The 17,705-nt window shown below is 44.0% G+C and overlaps 2 protein-coding genes and 1 pseudogene across 3 annotated transcripts in view; all 3 read right to left on the reverse strand.

Annotated features, from left to right (window-relative positions):
- Positions 1-6,744, reverse strand: part of rab11fip4a (RAB11 family interacting protein 4 (class II) a) — an 88,443-nt gene extending 81,699 nt beyond the window's left edge. Inside the window, exon 1 of the mRNA XM_079521356.1 lies at positions 6,389-6,744. Coding sequence (XP_079377482.1) covers positions 6,389-6,526 — 138 coding nt within the window. The 5' untranslated portion in view covers positions 6,527-6,744. The remainder of the gene's footprint in view (positions 1-6,388) is intronic.
- Positions 6,745-7,208: 464 nt separating this feature from the next.
- LOC306937552 (large ribosomal subunit protein eL27-like) lies at positions 7,209-7,944 on the reverse strand (annotated as a pseudogene). Its single transcript has one exon. The product of its transcript is annotated as a large ribosomal subunit protein eL27-like (transcript).
- A 1,060-nt stretch (positions 7,945-9,004) lies between these two features.
- coil (coilin p80) lies at positions 9,005-17,092 on the reverse strand. The gene is made up of 7 exons (XM_079521357.1): positions 16,717-17,092; positions 14,279-15,338; positions 13,713-13,802; positions 13,404-13,451; positions 12,217-12,286; positions 10,667-10,764; positions 9,005-9,149 (listed from the first exon to the last, which is right to left on the reverse strand). The coding sequence occupies exons 1-7, from the start codon at positions 16,980-16,982 to the stop codon at positions 9,099-9,101; spliced, it is 1,683 nt and encodes a 560-aa protein (XP_079377483.1). The 5' UTR covers positions 16,983-17,092; the 3' UTR covers positions 9,005-9,098.
- Positions 17,093-17,705: the final 613 nt, after the last annotated feature.

Genomic DNA, 17,705 nt, shown 5'->3' on the forward strand with positions numbered 1-17,705 from the left:
CTAGTACAAACACACTGCGTACTAGGGCATTAAGCAACTAGTCGACTAGTACTAGTCGACTAGTAAATCCACTAGTCGACCTTGTTGGTACTAGTTGACTAGTTGATAAGAAAGAAAAAAAGTTATGTTTTTTTATTTTTTATTTTTTTCCCGATTGTGTAGGCCTCAAGATCAGGTAGATTATAGTTATAGTCACCATGTACACAGTTTTTCAATGTACAAATATTTATTAAAAAAAAAAAATGTTTTATTTATTTTATTTTTTACATAATAGGTAGTTAAACAACTAGTCGACTAGTAAACTAGGCAACTAGTCAACTAGTAAAAATGACTAGAAGTGAATGCCCTACTGCGTACACACTGTACGGTATGTCCACCAACCTGCAGGTCTTCTGAAGGACAAGGAGTGTCTGTCCACTAATGGGACACAGTCAGAGACACACGGTGAATGTGCACGAGGAGCAGTGTTGTTAAGTGTGTCCTCTCCTCTTAACCCATTTTGGGCGGGAACCCCTTTTGGTGTTTTAAGCATTATGTTATACTTTAGCTATTGAAAAATAGCAGATCTGCAAGCTCATAGCGCGGCACCGAGTGCCGCGCTACGAGCTTGTAGGTCTGCTATTTTTGAAAAGTCGTGAAAATGCGGCACACATCTTTGAATATATATTCTTTCAGAGCGAACGTTTTTAACTCAAATCTTTGCTTCTGAGGGGTTCGTGGAATAACATATTTTCAGATGGGGGTTGGCGGCCAATTTCATATCATTTCTGGGGTCCTTGACATGAAATTTTGAGCACCACTGATACAGAAACATGGGTATTTCAGAAAACTGTCATTTTTTTAATTTCGACGTCAGGCCTAAACACCAAAATGTGAGGAGCAGTGTTGTTAAATGTGTCCTCTTATAAACACCAAAGGCCTTGTGAACCAAACCAGGCTTCAGATGTTTGATGGGGACTGAGTTGGTAGGCCATGTCACTGGGAGATATAAGTTGCTTTTATTACGGGCGGTCGGACCAATGACATGTTACCAAATACATTCCCCTCACTTCACACAAGTGTGATTTTTGTAATTTGATCAGAACTGTACAAAACAAGCCCAAATTGATTAAATCAATTAATTACCAGCTGCATTATTATTATCTGTGGGTCTGCTGCTGACGTTATGCCACTTTTTAGCTGCGCTCCGCTGTTATGCTCAAATTAGTGACCCTAAAGAATTCTGAGGCAACATGGCTGGAGACGAGGCAGCCAATCAGAACTGCTCGACTAGCCATGCCGTGCAGACGATGGGATGTTATGGGTTGTTGCCAGTGGTGGCAACTGTCGTGACAGAAATAAGCTAAGCAGCCTCCAAAAACCAAACCAGGCAAGCAACTGTGAATGAATCCACGTTAGGCTGGAAATATGCAGACTTGGCAACACTCAGCAGAAAGACTAGCGGTGTCCGTCTACCGGTCGCAAGTTTCCCAGGTAAACACTAACCTTCTACGAAGCAGCTGGTAAACCCCCCCCCCCCCCCGTTGAAGGGATTTAAGTGTCTCCCATAAAGATGTCGTGTCCCCGGCTACAACGAAAAGGAAGGGATGTTCGCACACTGTATCTCTGCTCCCAGGAAAATTCTTTATTTAAACAACGTTTCGACCCTTGTGGGTCTTCGTCAGGTATGACACATTCACCGTGTCCCCGGCTACTACCCTGAAGATTCGGGGCACTCTACCTGTGGCGGAACAGCTTTGGTCAAAGCTGTACAGTATAGTGTGAAGTGAAAGATTTCACACCAGTGAGTCATCTGCCTGGTTCCCTGCTATTTAAACCACAGCTACACCTGACGCTTTGTGGGAATTCAGACAGAGAGAGAGAGAGCACGGCATCTTTGACTGGATCTCTAGTGTCTGTTATTTGTCCAGTAGCAGCAGATACTAAAAGATGATGATTATTATCATTCTCATCGTCGATCTATTCTGCAAAGTTCAAGTTGTCTGTGAAAGGGGGAGGTATGTAGACAGAGAAAGAGAGGGGAAGTGAGGGATATAGGCCTTTTTTCTCTCACACACACACACACACACACACACACACACACACACACACACACACACACACACACACACACACACACACACACACACACACACACACACACACACACACACACACACACACACACACACACACACACACACACACACACACACACACACACACACACACACACACACACACACACACACTCTCTCTAACCTGGCCAGCGCTGTGGGTATACCGCCACCATAACACGCTGACCGATGCATTGCGTTGTCAGCGTATTAATAACCCCGGCAACGCTGCAGGCGAGCTGGCCGATAAGAGCAAGCATGAATCTGCTCTCCTGTGTTCACTGCTCGTATAATAATACCAATATAACAACAAGTATACGGGAGAGAAAGCAGTGTAAATAAAGTCAAACTAGAGGCCTGTAGCTGCATCTTCTTCCTTCGCCCACCACAGCACAGCTTGTGTCCTCACCGGCCCTCTTCGTCCTCCCTGCTCTTTTCCCCCCACAACAAAGCACAGAAGAACCGAGAAGAACTGCATTTTCCCAAGGAGAGCTTTCATTAGCACAGAGGACACACACTTAGCTCATTTCGGGCGGGAACCCCTTTTGGTGTTTGAAGCATTTAATGTTATACTTAAAATAGTAGATCTACTAGCTCGTAGCTTGTAGGTCTGCTGTTTTTGGAAAAATCGTGAAAATGTGGCGCAAATCTTTGAATATATGTTCTTTCAGAGCGAACGTTTTTAACTCAAATCTTTGCGTCTGGGGGGGGGGGGTCCCTGGAACAGCGTATTTTCAGATGGGGGTCGGCGGCCGATTACATATAATTCCGGGGGTCCTTGACATGAAAACAGTTCGAGAACGACGTAGGTTTTTCAGAAAACCGTCGTGATTTATCGTAGAATCGACTCCTCAGGTCCAAATGGGTTAGTGAGGACGCCGGCTCTGTGCGGTGGGGCGGGGGAGCCTCCTCGGCGCCCCCTCTCCACAGTCAGAGAGGATGTCATCTGTATCGCTGCCAAGAGACGTCAGAGTTATATACCAGCCGCTGCCATGTTCCAGACATCCAACCCTTCAGCGGCACTCGATGACTCAATGTCACTCACACGGAACCGTCACCGACTGTTATAGATATAACTGCAAGTAACGCAACACCGTCCGAGTATAACGATCTGTTTCTGTTGTGTCTGCACGACTCTCGTTTACGGTCTTCATTCATTCATTCATTAATTCACTCATTCATTCATGTACTCTGTAGGGCTGACCTTGTTTAACTCATTTTGACCTGGGAACGATTCTACAAAATGTCTTCTAAATCCTGACAGTTTTCTTGAAAAACCCCATATTTCTATGTCAGTGGTTAACGTTCGCTGTGAAAGAATATATTCTATAGACCTACAAGCTCGTAACGCGCCACTCGGTGGCGCGTTACGAGCTTGTAGATCTGCTATTTTTCAATAGCTAAAGTATAACATAATGCTTAAAACACCAACAGGGGTTCCCGCACAAAATGGGTTAAAGACATTCTTACACTCAGTCATATAGGAATTAGTTGGTTAGTTGATTAATATTGATTTAATACAAAAAAGGTAAAATTGTGTTTGATGCATACAATCATACAGAGACCGGCCTTTTCAGGGTTGTGAGGTTGATAACTCAACAATTCTAATGTTGATTTCACAATTGCTACTACTGATCAACTAACAAAGTATTGATGGACTAAGATCAAACCGAGCGATTACTAGACTATGAAGGGACAACCCTGGTATACTGTCTGGGACCCAGAGTGAAATGTTTTCCGGTTTACTGTATACTTGTGTAAAGTGGATTAACGAACAAATACCTCACTGTATGTAGACCTGAGGACGATTCTACAATTGCCTTCTAAAACCTGACAGTTTTCTGAAAAATGTATGTCAGTCGTTCTCAAACATTTTCATGTCAAGGACCCCCAAAGATATATGTATTTGGCCGCCGACCCCCATCTTAAAATATGTTGTTCCAGCAGAGACCCCACAGAAGCAAAGATTTGAGTTAAAAACGTTCGCTCTGAAAGAATATATTCAAAGATTTGTGCCACATTTTCACGATTTTTCAAAAATAGCAGACCTAGGCTACAAGTTCATAGCGCGGCACTCGGTGCCGCGGTATGACTTCTATGTGAAAAATGAATGGGAAATTCTCTTCCGGGCCGCTCGTCGGGGGGCGGGACTGCGACGCTCTATAGAGGACTACTCATGCATAGAAGGAAGCATGAGGTCAGTCCGCTGCCCCCCCCCCCCCCCCCAGGTTGACAGAGGATGTGTAGCGCCCAGGATTACATTCGATTATTGACACTGGGTGAAAAAAATGGGAGCAAAATCGTGGGATAAAAATTATAAAAGAAAAATATAGAGGTCTACTAGTAGTACTTGGTTATATTCCATTGGTTAACTAACTTTCTTTTATCGCAACAGTCAAGATTTGTGACAGTCTACAGTCACAAATCTTGCTGTTGTGTTTATGTTTACATCTTGAAAATGTGCGCAAAATTCAGCAAATCTTTGACTACCGATACTCTGAGCAACATACGTTTTTCAGAAAACTTTGTGATTTAGATTAGAAAGACATTTTTAGAATCGGCCGCAGGCCTTATATATGTGTTAATTAGAGCTCATCTGCATGCCGATTGGATACCACCCAACATCTTGTGATAAAAGGCTGCGTGATAACATCTGTTTCTCTCAGGAGTGTTTAGCGGGGAGGGAGGGAGGGAGGGGGGGGGATGCAGTGAACCATGCTATGTTATGTCTGGGAATGACAGGTCCTTTAACATCCAGGTTCCATGTCTTCACTTACAACACTAGTCAAATACCTCACACTTCAAATGCTGTCAGGTTAACGGAACATCCAATTATTATCTGTCATTGTCACGATATACTATACTACCAGGGTACAGTTCTATTGATGTTTGATTTACTGCTATTACTTACTTACTGCCATTTCATTGGGCATTAAGCTATACGTGTGTGTGTGCGTGCGTGCGTGCACGTGTTTTGAGGTGTTTCTTGGGGGGCACTAGCCCCTCCTATAAACAGCTATAGTGTTTAATGTTCGTGTTGTCTGAACAAACATTAAAAATGCCATTGACAATGAATGGAGAATTTAAGCCATATGTGTCTGAGGCGCAAATCGTCTGGCCTGGGTATGTCGGCGAGAACCCTTGGCCAATAAGGGACCAGCATTCTTGATGACGATGATGTTCGATGATTAGAGCGCCCCTCACTTCACAGACAGTAGACGGGTGTGATTTGTATAAACCTAGCCAGGACTCAAATCCATACGTCTTCTAACCATGTTGGATGTAGGCTACAACAACATCAAAATGTAATAAAGCTACTCAGAGTCAGACATAGTGAGTAGTACATACAGTATTATTATTTTTTTTTTTTTGGCTTTCGCCTTTATTTTGTATTTCTTATAGAGGGACAGATAGTAGGCTGATAGGAAACGGGGAGAGAGATGGGGGGTGACATGCAGCAAAGGCCGTCGGGATCAGGAGTCGAACCCGCGGCACACTGCCAGACTGGATTGCCAGCCAAGGTGCCTGGACCGCTGAGCCAAGCCCAGGCCAGTACATACAGTATTGTCTGTAGGCCGGAAAGCCTGTATACCTATTACCTACTAATTTAAAAAAAGCCATATTTGACTCATTTCTAGTTTCTGACGTTCATCTATAAATAAAGCTGTTGATGCAGGTTCAAATCAGGTTCATGTCCAGCAAAGCAATCAATGACTGACCAGCACCGTCACCACAACGCCAAGACAATGTCATGATAATTTGTGCAGTAAAAAACAAACAAAAAAACAGGCCTCGACCATAAAGGTAGCTATTATGTATCTGCCTCAAATAGCCTATTTGGGTGAGTACAGTAGCTAGGGTCAGTGACAGTCTCAACTCGCAGGTAGGCCTATGTTACATCCTATGCCTTTTTAATGCAGTTGTGTGACTGACTGTGCTTATGTTATGGTGTGTGCTCCTGCAAAACAAAAACCAAACAAGTAGCAGAACATCTGAGAAACAGGATGACAACTAAATGTACCAGTTCAGGATCAACAACCTGTTCCCCAAGTCCCCCCCACCACCACCAGCAGCAGCTTAAACAGCCAATCGCTGTGATACAGACTCATTTGTACCAATTAAAAACAAGGCTGTTAACCAGTTACCACACGACCAAATCAATGTGCATTCATCGATAATAATGTGCGCCGACCGAGCAGATCACCACACCGTACGGTGGAATTGAAAAAGAAAGCCAACATGAACCGCCCTCCCCTCATCATCATCATCACCGCCTGCCTTGCCTCACTCACCTCATCCCCCTGACCGAACTGGAGCCCGAGGTCCACGAAGTGTTCCACCCGAATGTAGCCGTCGGCATCCTCGTCGCACACGTCGAACACCTCCTTCAGCTTCTTCAGGAACTGGAACAGCTGCTCCTGGTCCTCCATGGTGGTATAGAGGACGGAGGAGAGAAATGTGGCGGATTTGTGGGATGTTGTTGTTGTCGTCGGAATGCGTTTAGCGTTTTTTTCAGAGGGACTCCGTCGTCATTCGTTTATTAGTCGCCATCGACATCGTTTCTCTCCTCTCTCTCTCCGGTGTGTGTGTGCGCGTGTGACTGTGTGTGTGTGTGTGTGTGTTGCTGGTCTGATTGGGGGAGAGATGTTATTACATCAGCATCAGTCTAACTTCCACCACATGGGAAGGACCATTCATAGACGAAGAGGAGGGGGATAATATTATGTGCACGACCAGTGACGGAAATCCACGATTGAAAAACCTAAGCATATTGTGCAATATTGTATATTGACTTTGAACAGGTAGCCTATACGCTCAGTAAAATAAAAAAAGAATGAGCTTTCTTAAATTTGGTTCCATGCCATCATCTGGATTGATTGAAATTGATTTTATTCAGTCTGTAGAATGGGTACAGTTCAAAGACAGTAGGCTACAGCTACAGGTCAATACAAAATCTGCTACGTAAACCATACTCTGATTATTTTTTTTTAAAGCTGTTTTTTTTAATTATTTTCCATTTCCAGAAGGGCCATATATAGGCCACCAAAAACGGACCACAGTCATTTTTGTTCATTACATTTTCCCAGTAGCTGAGGCAATTAGCATGCAAACTTTTTTTTTATAGAAAAAGGTCTTTATTCAATATAATATCCACAGTCACATAACGCTGTACAATATAAAACCGTCGACCCTCCACTTAGCATCTTGCAATTGAAATCAATTAAATTAGTGGCAACTGCCACTGAACAAGCCCAAACTAAAAGTAGTTCAAAATTGGTTCACTTGGATATCGTTCACACCAAATAATTACTTATGTTCCGTCAGTTACACACCCCATGAAGCCTTTTCATTCATTAATGGACATGTTTTTGTCACATTCCTTGTTTTGTTTACTTTTTATACATTTATTTGTAGAACATTTGAAGGGAGCCTAGAATCTCAGCTTCTGGAAGAACCACTTATTCTTGCCCGTCTTGTACCTCTCCTCGAACTTGACCTTGGCTTCGTGCCTGGCTTTAAGCTTCAGGGCAGGGTCCTTGACGGCATCCTCGTTCACAACCTTCTTGTCCAGAGTAATGTCCACGGAGTATCTGGTGAGCAGAAGGTCACTGTAGTTGAACACCTCCACGAAGGCCCTGATCTTGGACCTCTTGTCGATCTCCTCCTTGCTCATGGACGCGGTCACCTCGCGGGGGGTAGCGGTCGATGCCCGAGACCAGAGCGTGGCTGTAGGGGCGGTCGGGCGTGCCGTAGTTGACGTTCTTCACTATGACGGCTTTGCACCCGGCGTAGCGTCCGGCGAGGACCATCACCGCCCCGCCAGGTTTCATGAACTTGACCATTATTATGAGATAGCCTCGAACCGGTGCTGGTTGTCTGGGCTTAGGACCCGCTGCAGTGGTGTCTGATCCGAACTTAAATCGGGATGCCGGAGCTTCTTCTGCAATGCTATCCAAGTTGCAAGGGCAAATATTCTCTCTTGGGAGTATCTTCTGCAAACAAGAGTGGGAGTTGCTATTAACTGGTCCATAAACGCCTTCTGGTCGTTATTTTATATGGTTCATTAGATGCGTGTCATGATGACGATATACCCATATATGGAGGTTTCTACATTAGTCTGATGTCATCACTGGTTATCGCCGTTATCCCATATTGGTGCTGCTCTATGACCACCCGCTATCAGGAAAGACTTTTGTCGCATTCCTAAGCCAATCATTTTGTTGATCGCGTCATCATCGGTCAATGGGACACACATTACGGTTTGCTTTGAGGCCTTTGTATACGCGTAGGAGTAAGTAGGAGATTCCTACCGACTATGTTCATCGTTTTGACCCAAAACACAAGATATCCTCCTGTTGCTTGGGATTCAAATATCGGCATTTGATAATAATTTATCCACAACCTGGACCACGTTCCTGAGGCTTCTCACTGTCATTCTCTGGCTATAGCTCACTCCAACAACCGCCTTCACATGACAGCACTTGACATTATGGGCTCTGTTTTCGTCCATGCTAAACCCCTTATCCCTAAACTGCTTTGACTTTTTTTTTTGCATAGTTTAAAATAGCCATAGGCTAGTTGAACTATTCGAAATAGTAAAAAAGGCAAAGTAGTTTAGGCATACAGGTTTAGCACTGACGAAAATAGGGCCCAAAGTCTCTCTGTAGTAGTGATGTTGAGAAAATGCTCTTTAGAAATTAGAAATTTAGCTAATGCTCCCTACTGGACTGTTTTAATACTCTTTGGTTATCAAATGATTGGCCTCGGAATGCGACAAAAACACACAAAAAATATGCCCATGAATTCAAGGCTTCATGGGATGTGTAATTGATAGGAAATAAGTATTTTTTTGGCGTGAACTACTCCTTCGCCTGCAATCGAGATAAAAATGGTAACACTGCAGTAGATTTAAGACATTAACGAACAAGGTAATGTGAACGTGTGTGTGTGTGTGTGTGTGTGTGTCTGTATGCGTGTGTCTCCAGGTCATCTTCTTCTAATCTAAATAATGATCAGTCTTGGCTCCAACAGGGACTCCCACCGTTCGGCCACCTGAGAGGGGAACAAAAAAAAGATGTCACATCACAGCACAAAACTAGACCACAAAATTAACCACCCCCCCTCCCAAAATATAAATAAAGATAATGCCGCAAAACCCCAGTCTCGCTGTGGCCACCAAATCACAACAACTAAAACATTCTGCACATGCAGCTCGTTGTAATCCCCGTTACACCCCCCCCCCCCCCCCCCCCCCCCCCCCCCCCCAACTAAAAAGAAGGCGGGCTGGGCTCATGAATAGATTCACTCAAAAGTAAAGGGGAAAGGGCTTCAAATGTGAGCGGAACAACAATAGAAGGGCTTTGGCTCGTCTAAACACACCGCCACGGTCAGCCGTGGTTCCAGCTGATTAGCACGGTGGGTTTTTTCCCTAACTTCATTATTGATTTATTTTGTGCCCAAGGCACGTCGATGGGTGAGTCAAAATCTCAAGGCACACCTGCATTCACAGCAGAAACAGACGATCTCTTCAAGCTCTCAACGCGTCACATTGCAACCCGTTTTGAGATTGCAGATCTGCTGTGTTTGCCATTGTGTGTGTGTGTGTGTGTGTGTGTGTGTGTGTGTGTGAGGGGGGGGGGGGGGGTATAGCACTTTTCATACATCAAGTGCATTTCAAAGTGCTTCACAGACAGAATAGGTTCAAATTAAAATTTTAAAACACAGGAAGTGCTTAAAATATATCTTTTAGGGTATACAATAATAAATATATCTTTTTAATAAACTATAGAGGGTATGTTGCGCATGCATAAAGTGAGTGGCAAATTGAGTGGGAAGGTGAGTTTAATGTAATTTAACGTTGTTTAATGCAATCAGATAGGACTTTTCTTTTTGGATATATGGGTTGTCAAGGCCCGAAAGTCGTTTTTTTTGCCACTCATTAGGCGTTCCTGCATAACTTCCGGGTATGATAATGATGCCACATGCACGCATACCCACACCTCTATTCTATAGTGCAGTATCACATAGTATTCACGTGCCAACTGTGTAATGACTCTTACCAAAACTGTAAGGCATCACTGAAGATAATTTGCAGAAGAAAGAAATATGCGTTCATGTCAAAGTCTTAATTATTGATCGTTATCTATTTTTTTTGTATCATTAGTTAAAGGAGAATTCCATGCTAGAAGGCTTTCTTTGTAGTTTGTTACATCCCCACCAAAGAGGTCCAGGTGTTATTTTAAGCAAAAGCGAATTATTGGCTAATGGCTACCGTATTTCCCCTACCATAAGCCCTCAATGAATTGAATTGCATTGAATTGAATGGGGCATTGGGAGGGGGGGGGGGGGGGGGGGGGGGGGGGGGGTTGTGCTAATTTGCTTATTTCCATCGCTCAAAAATCAATCATACTACTACTTATATCGATGGAAATAAGCAAATTAGTTTTCAGTGACGCCTCAATGATTTTGGTAGAGCACATCACTCCGTGTTTCAGGTTAAAGGTTTCGCCCTGACTGAGGACCGTCTATACGGGCGTGTACCGTGTGCTGTGTTTTATGCTTCGTCTTACCTGAGAACTATGGGTCACAGCTGACTCCAGCTGACTCCAGTCCACTGTGCCATCTGCGTTGGTGTAGACCAGGTCGAATTTACCGGGCTCCACAGGACCTGAGGGACATGTTAGCAAACAAAAGTTCACATTAGTAAACCTGTGATGTGACGAATAAAGCCGATTCTGGTTCTGTACATTTTAGACGGTTAGCAGGTGCTACTAGATCTTAGAAGATACTAGGAGATCAGAATCCGTGCTATAAGCAATGTTATGTCAAAATTGTAATGGCCTTTTGTTTGGTATTCAGACAGCCAGCAATGAGGAAAATGCTCCCAAAACACATCTAGGGGCCACAATCTGCATTCAAAGATGTTCCTAGAAGCTTTGTCATTGGTCGGAAAAACAAAACGGTCGAAATGACTAACCAATAGGAAGTAGACAGGCAAATTGACCAATGGCAAAGCTTCTAGGAAAATCTTTGAATGCAGATTGTGGCCCCTAGATGTGTCACAGAGACTACATTTTTTTGGGGAGCGTTAAAACCATTGCTGGCTGTCTGAATACCAAAACAAAAAGAAGGTAATTTACATAATATTGCTTATAGCAGCTTTAACTGGGCTGAGCAACACCATCTGTCATCTGTGCCATACTCCATATAAAATACAACCAAAAGTCTGATAGGAAATGGAATCCACAGCCTGATTTGAGACGATACAATGATGGACAGGGCCTACTGCAGAGGGTACTAGGCCTTTATTGAAGGAGTCTTATTATATTAGAGACTTCATTATTCAAGATTTTGTGTCGTTTTAATCCAGCTAAACATATAGTAAGGGTACATTTAATGAAAACAAAAATAAAATCCAAAACAAAACAGAAAAACAAAACCGTACTCATTGCCTTCCATAAATATTATATTATAAGTTGACCAACTGTAGAGAAAGCTGTGACACTAAAATTAAATTAATATTAACATTTCACTTTTTTTACCTTTTGAAAAGTGCAAGTAACTTGACCTGAGGGTAAATAAATACAGTACTCACACAATATGGGAACAAAATAAATCTACTCTCTTGAGCATTCTCCTTACACGTTGAATTTTACTTTACAAATCTCAATCTGGGAGCCATAGTATTCGCCCACTAGGACATTCTACAGCAATGGTTCTCAAAGTGGGGTCCAGGGACTCCCAGGGGTCCATGGAGGTGATCCATGGGCCCCCAACAAAATGTGTTACCGTGTCTATTTAAAAATAGCAGATGCAAAAGCTCACAGCGCGCGGATGCATCTGCTATTTTTGAAAAAAATATTGAAAAGACTTTTTTTTAACACGCCTTCCCATCTGGAGGTCCTTGGCACAAAACATTTTCAGATCACGGTCGGCGGCCAAATATATCAATTTGACACGAAAACAGTACGAGAACCGTAGTTTGAGAACTACTGTTCTACAGGATATGGCAGCACAACTCTTATCAAGACCTCCTCCTCCTCCTCCTCATAACCTCCTCCTCCTCCTCCTCCTCATAAATCTCCTTACAAAAACAGGCAGCAGTGAAATTAGTTTGTACCCCGAGAAGCACTGAGCAGATCCAGCTGAATCTGTTTGGTGATTGGGTCAAAGCTGACGATCCTGCCCTCCTGAAACAGAGAGAAATTATGATTGATTGATTGATTGATAATTGTATTAGACAATAAAAACAGTACAGGGTACAGTCCAAGCACGGCATTGGTCCAAAAGAACAGCACCGAAGAAAGACTCAAAATGTGTTGATGACCAATAAGGTCATCACTCATCAACACATACATTAAGACACTTTTCCCTGACATTTCTGCGTCGTCAAGACTACGGTGATTAGAAGACCCGGTTTCATTTTGAGTCACTCCCGACAAATCTCTAAAACATTCAACTGTCCCGGCTTTCAGCATTCACTACCAAAATGATTCTGGGGTTTTTACCACAATTAAATAATACTACTTGTATTCTGCATTTGTGTTTATCATGTTCTGTTGAAAAGTCATGGACTAGAAAAAATAATGGTTCCACATCAGGATAAAAACTGGTAAAAAAAATATAGGGTACAGTACAATGGCAACACAGACATGTGTGGAGAGGGTAAATTGGCATAACAAAATAGGGACTGGGAGAAAAGGGCAGTACTGAAAATAATTGGTTACTCTAAATACAATAAAATAAAAAAGCAATTAATATTTCTCAGTAGTCTGAAGACTACAAATACATTTACTGGTTTAATGCTTCCGCCAGACACATTTTGAACAAAGTAAGTGAATAATGTAACATAAATTTAATTTGTGCCAGGCTGGAAAGCAAGCTCCATTTAATGGTTTGTATAATAGAGTGAATAAACGGGTTTACTGTCTCTAATCGACTCTGTTGTAACTGCAAAAACATGTGGGTACTTGGTCTGAGACACCAGAACCACACGCACACATTGTGTCCAGAAGAACAACATGTACACAAACGTGAAACGGATTGCTTGCCTAATATAAGTATAACATTATCCTTTCAGAGGTTCGACATGAAATGGAGCGGCTGGAGCCAACTAAAAAAAGCACACACAAACTAGCAACTCAAAGCACGGATTTAAGGTCCCCACACACCGAGCGCGTTTTTCGGATTTTTAGTGGCATTTCTCCATCGGTTTTCCGAAAAACGCGTCCAGTGTTTCTGTCCAAAGTCACTTCATTTTCTTCCAACACATGAAATGTGTCCAGACTGGAAAGAATATTTACTCACTTTATATTCCGACACCTCGGGTGTGTAGTTCTCAGTCAGCTCTAGCAGCTGTGAACGCGCGCACACACACACACACACACACACACACACACACACACACACACACACACACACACACACACACACACACACACACACACACACACACACACACACACACACACACACACACACACACACACACACACACACACACACACACACTTAGAATAACCATGACAACTGATAATCAAGTCTAGAATAACCACCGAAGTAATCAAATTATGAAGTAGTGCATTCCCACACCATTGCCATAGACACCAGACTTACCTTAAAAGCAATGGACTCTCCCACTGGCGGGGGGGCAGCTAGCAGGGGCATGGTGCTGTAGTCGCGTTTGGGGGCGCTCTCCTCTGGATTCTATGTTAAAGAAGGATGACATTTAGTCACAAAACATCACATCTTCTGTGGGGGGTGGCAATAACAGACTCAAGGCATGTAACGATGAATAAAAGGAACATTTTCATTTTTAGATGTGCGTTTGGGTGAAGAGAACTTAACCCATTTAGGCCTGACGTCGAAATTTAAACAAATGTCTTCTAAATTCTGACAGTTTTCTGAAATACCTCATGTTTCTGTATCAGTGGTGCTCAATATTTCATATCAAGGACCCCAAAAATGATATGTAATTGGCCACCAAGCTTTGCACTACATTTTCACAATTTTTCAAAAATAGCAGACCTACAAGCTCGTATATCTTGTAGATCTGCTATTTTTCAATAGCCAAAGCATAACATAATGCTTAAAACACCAAAAAGGGTTCCCGCCCCAAAATGGGATAAGAGATTAATCGATTTATGAAAATTATCCCCATGAATAGTAACTGGGATACAAACCTGCAGGACTACAGATTCGTTGGTGAGGGAATCGGTCTGGTAGGACGGCTGCTGCTGCTGTTGATCGTTGTAGTTGAAGCCAAAGTTCACATGACCTCGGCCTCTCCCCGCGCCCCTCCCCCCACCTCGGGTCCTGATGCCGTCTCTCCCTCCGCCCCTACCCCTCTCTACGGCGCCACCGACACCTCTGACGTTACCCCGGCCACGACCCCTGGCAGACGGCGACGGGCCCCCCACAGCGTCGGGGCCCAGTCCAAAGCCCAGCCCCGCGTTTGGACGTTTGATCACCAGCTTTATCTCCTCCTCACTGCTGTCTGATGAATCGGCAGATTCTGCCTTCTCTGAAACGTTCCCGGCTCTCTGTGTCGGCGAGCTGTGCGCGGGCTGTGAGGAGGAAGAGCCAGGAGGAGGTTTACAGGAGGTGTTTTTATCACCGGTAGCTCCATTTAGGGCCGTGGAGGAGGGGACGGGTTTAGCGTTTTTCAGCACTGCCTTTTTGGGGGCTTCGTCACAGGAGGAGGAGTCCGTTTCCGATGAGGAAACTGACGGTGCGGCTTTGGGAGGCGGCTTGGGAAGAGTGGGCGTGGAGGAGGTAGTTTTAGGCGCTGCTTTTTGTGAAGGCGTCTTCTTGGGAGCCTCGTCTTCCTCGCTGCTGTCGCTGGAATCCGAAGAGGAGACTTTAGTGTTCACGGAGGCCGACGCAGTGCTTTTTGCTGGCTGGCTTGCAGCAGCGGGGCGGGGCTTACTGGTTGCGGGTTTGGGCGTAGCGTTGGTGACGGTTTTCTCCGGCTCCGCCATCTTCGTTTTCTTCTTATTTTTCTTGTGTTTTTTCTTTGTTTGTGCGTCGTTATCGCCCGGCACCTTGCTCTCCGCTTCCATCGCCTCTTCGCCCACTTTCTCTTTCTTCTTCTTCTTCTTATCTTTCTTCTTCACACTCTCTCCATTTTCTGTGGGGCTTCCATCGTCCTCTGTGCATCTTGCTCTCTTACTGGACTTGTCCTTGGGGGTCCCTGGGTGTGAGCTGCAGCCGTTCACCTGGGCCAGAGTGTCCACCTTCACCCTGTCAAACAGGAGACAACAAGCATATTGGAAATACTGCATCTGTGTTTCACCTTTTTTATGTGTTTTTCTTTTCAAAAATGAATTCCTTATTACTTGCCGTACAAAAGTGACACGCAATGACGCAAACGTAATGAACACAGACGATCTACAAGCTCACAACGCAGCGCAACCGTGAGCTTAGTTGAAGATCTGCCATTGTCCCTAATTTGTAAACGTTTTCAAAGTGAAAAACCTCATCGCCATTTAATAGAAATGTGACAGACATGCACACTGCACCTTCAGAGCACTTCAAATGTGCTACATGACTAATGCTCATGGTTAGCCCATTTATTTACATTAGTAATTTAGTACGCTATGCTTAATTCTTTTTTATTGTGTCCGGGTAGCTCAGCCGGCAGAGCCCTCGCCTTTGGACCACACGTTCATGGGTTCGATCCCGGGGCACCGCCAACTCAGCGAATGAGTAGCACGGCTTGGTGCAGCAAGTCGTGCGGGAAGCACTGGGAGCTGATGGTAGGTGTGGCGCTCCACCTCAGCAACCCTCTCCCAGGGGTCTATAGCGCATTGTAACAGGGATAGACTCCATCTCCCAGGGGTCTATAGCGCATTGTAACGGGGATAGACTCCATCTCCCAGGGGTCTATAGCGCATTGTAACGGGGATAGACTCCCGTGTGATACCGGCTGATACCGACACTCCCGACCTACTACTTATTGTTGTGATTGTTGCTACGATGTTGAGGAACGAAAACCAAATAACCTTACTCTTGTGCTTGTACAATTCTTGAAACTATGGTGAGTCTAGCACAGACTGCCCATTAGCTTGTTGGAGTGGGTTCAAGGGGGTCCCCCAAATGTCTGATAATTAGGAACAGGAGGGGATACCTGGCCTAATGGATACCATAAATGGGAGCAATTAGTTGATAATAAAAACAACAATAATAATAGTACATTGAGAACCACTACTTTACTCTGGTACCAGATACTCTGGGGGGCCTAGCCTTGGATCAAGGGTGAACAAGGGTATGTATTTTATAGACTAGTCTGACTTACTTTCAGAAATGATGAAAGTCTTGAACCAGAGGCTATCAATGTGTGTGAATGGAGTACAAAAGGACCCCAATGTAAACAAGCCATATAGGCTTGGATAAATCCTTTTAGCAGACCTTGTTGGTGCTTGTCCATGCAAACTGTTAAATTAAGTACGCATTCAATATCAATCAATCAAACAAGGCTACTGGGGGCCTGGGGTTGGATCAAGACTATCATAAATGTATGATACATTTTGAGATTAAATCGACTATGATCCAAGGCTGTAGCCTACTGCGGGCCTGGGAGGGGGTCCATCATCGTATGTTCAGTTCACGGACCACCGACCTGACGGTGTCGTTGTCGCGGACCACCAGGATGCTCTCGGTGTGCGGCAGGTAGCAGTCCTCCACGAACAGGCTCAGCAGGCTCTTGCGGCCGAAGTGGAACCTGTCGCGGATGACGCTCTCGAGGTCGGCGACCACGCGGCACCGGTGGAGGTCCACCAGCACCCAGCACATGCGGCAGTCCGCCACGGCGGGCGGAGGGTAGTCGAAGTGCAGCCGCACGCGGATGGTGGTGACGCCGCTAGTCGCCGCGCTGGAGGCCGCCATGCTTGTTGTACTACTAGTCTGTTGCGGAAAAGAAAACACGCACAAAAAACACCACTTCCTTATTAGTTCCTTTCACTGACTGAAGTCAACTCACTGTGAGCAATACCGCCACATGCTGACGCGGAGGCGAGGGTGCGTTCATTTAATACCGTCTCTCTAGTTCCAGTTATTACCGGTAGTAATAATAATAATATTATTATAATTACAATTATTATTATAATTAATTATAATTATAATTATAATTATAATTATAATTATAATTATAATTATAATTATATTATTATGAATGTAGTAATAGTGTGCAGGTTTTATCTTTGCATTGCAAATCATTTATGTTGTTGTATAATATGCCACGCTCCTTTGTATTTTAAAATTGTATTTTTGTATTATTAATTATGGGTACATAATTGTATCCCTGTCCCTAAAGCTATAATAACACGGAATTAAACAATTTCAGTTAAACAGCTGTGTGTATATAAAGGGCTAGGGTTAGCCTAAGATTTTTTTAGACTCTCGTAGATGCATTTATCGATTCTGAAAATGTCAGAATCGATAGGAATCCTATAATTATTTTGGCCATTCTCAAACCATCAGACTGTTAAACTACTTCCTTCCATGTCAGTCAATTTCGAGTGCTGCTGCAGCCTGCAGTGTCAACAGTGAGTCAACACATACACGTGTGGGTTTGTTGTTTACTTTGGAAATCTTCACCAGCAGCAGGCA

Source organism: Electrona antarctica (genome assembly GCF_951216825.1).
Source record: "Electrona antarctica genome assembly, chromosome: 14".
In the NCBI taxonomy this organism is placed as follows: domain Eukaryota; kingdom Metazoa; phylum Chordata; class Actinopteri; order Myctophiformes; family Myctophidae; genus Electrona; species Electrona antarctica.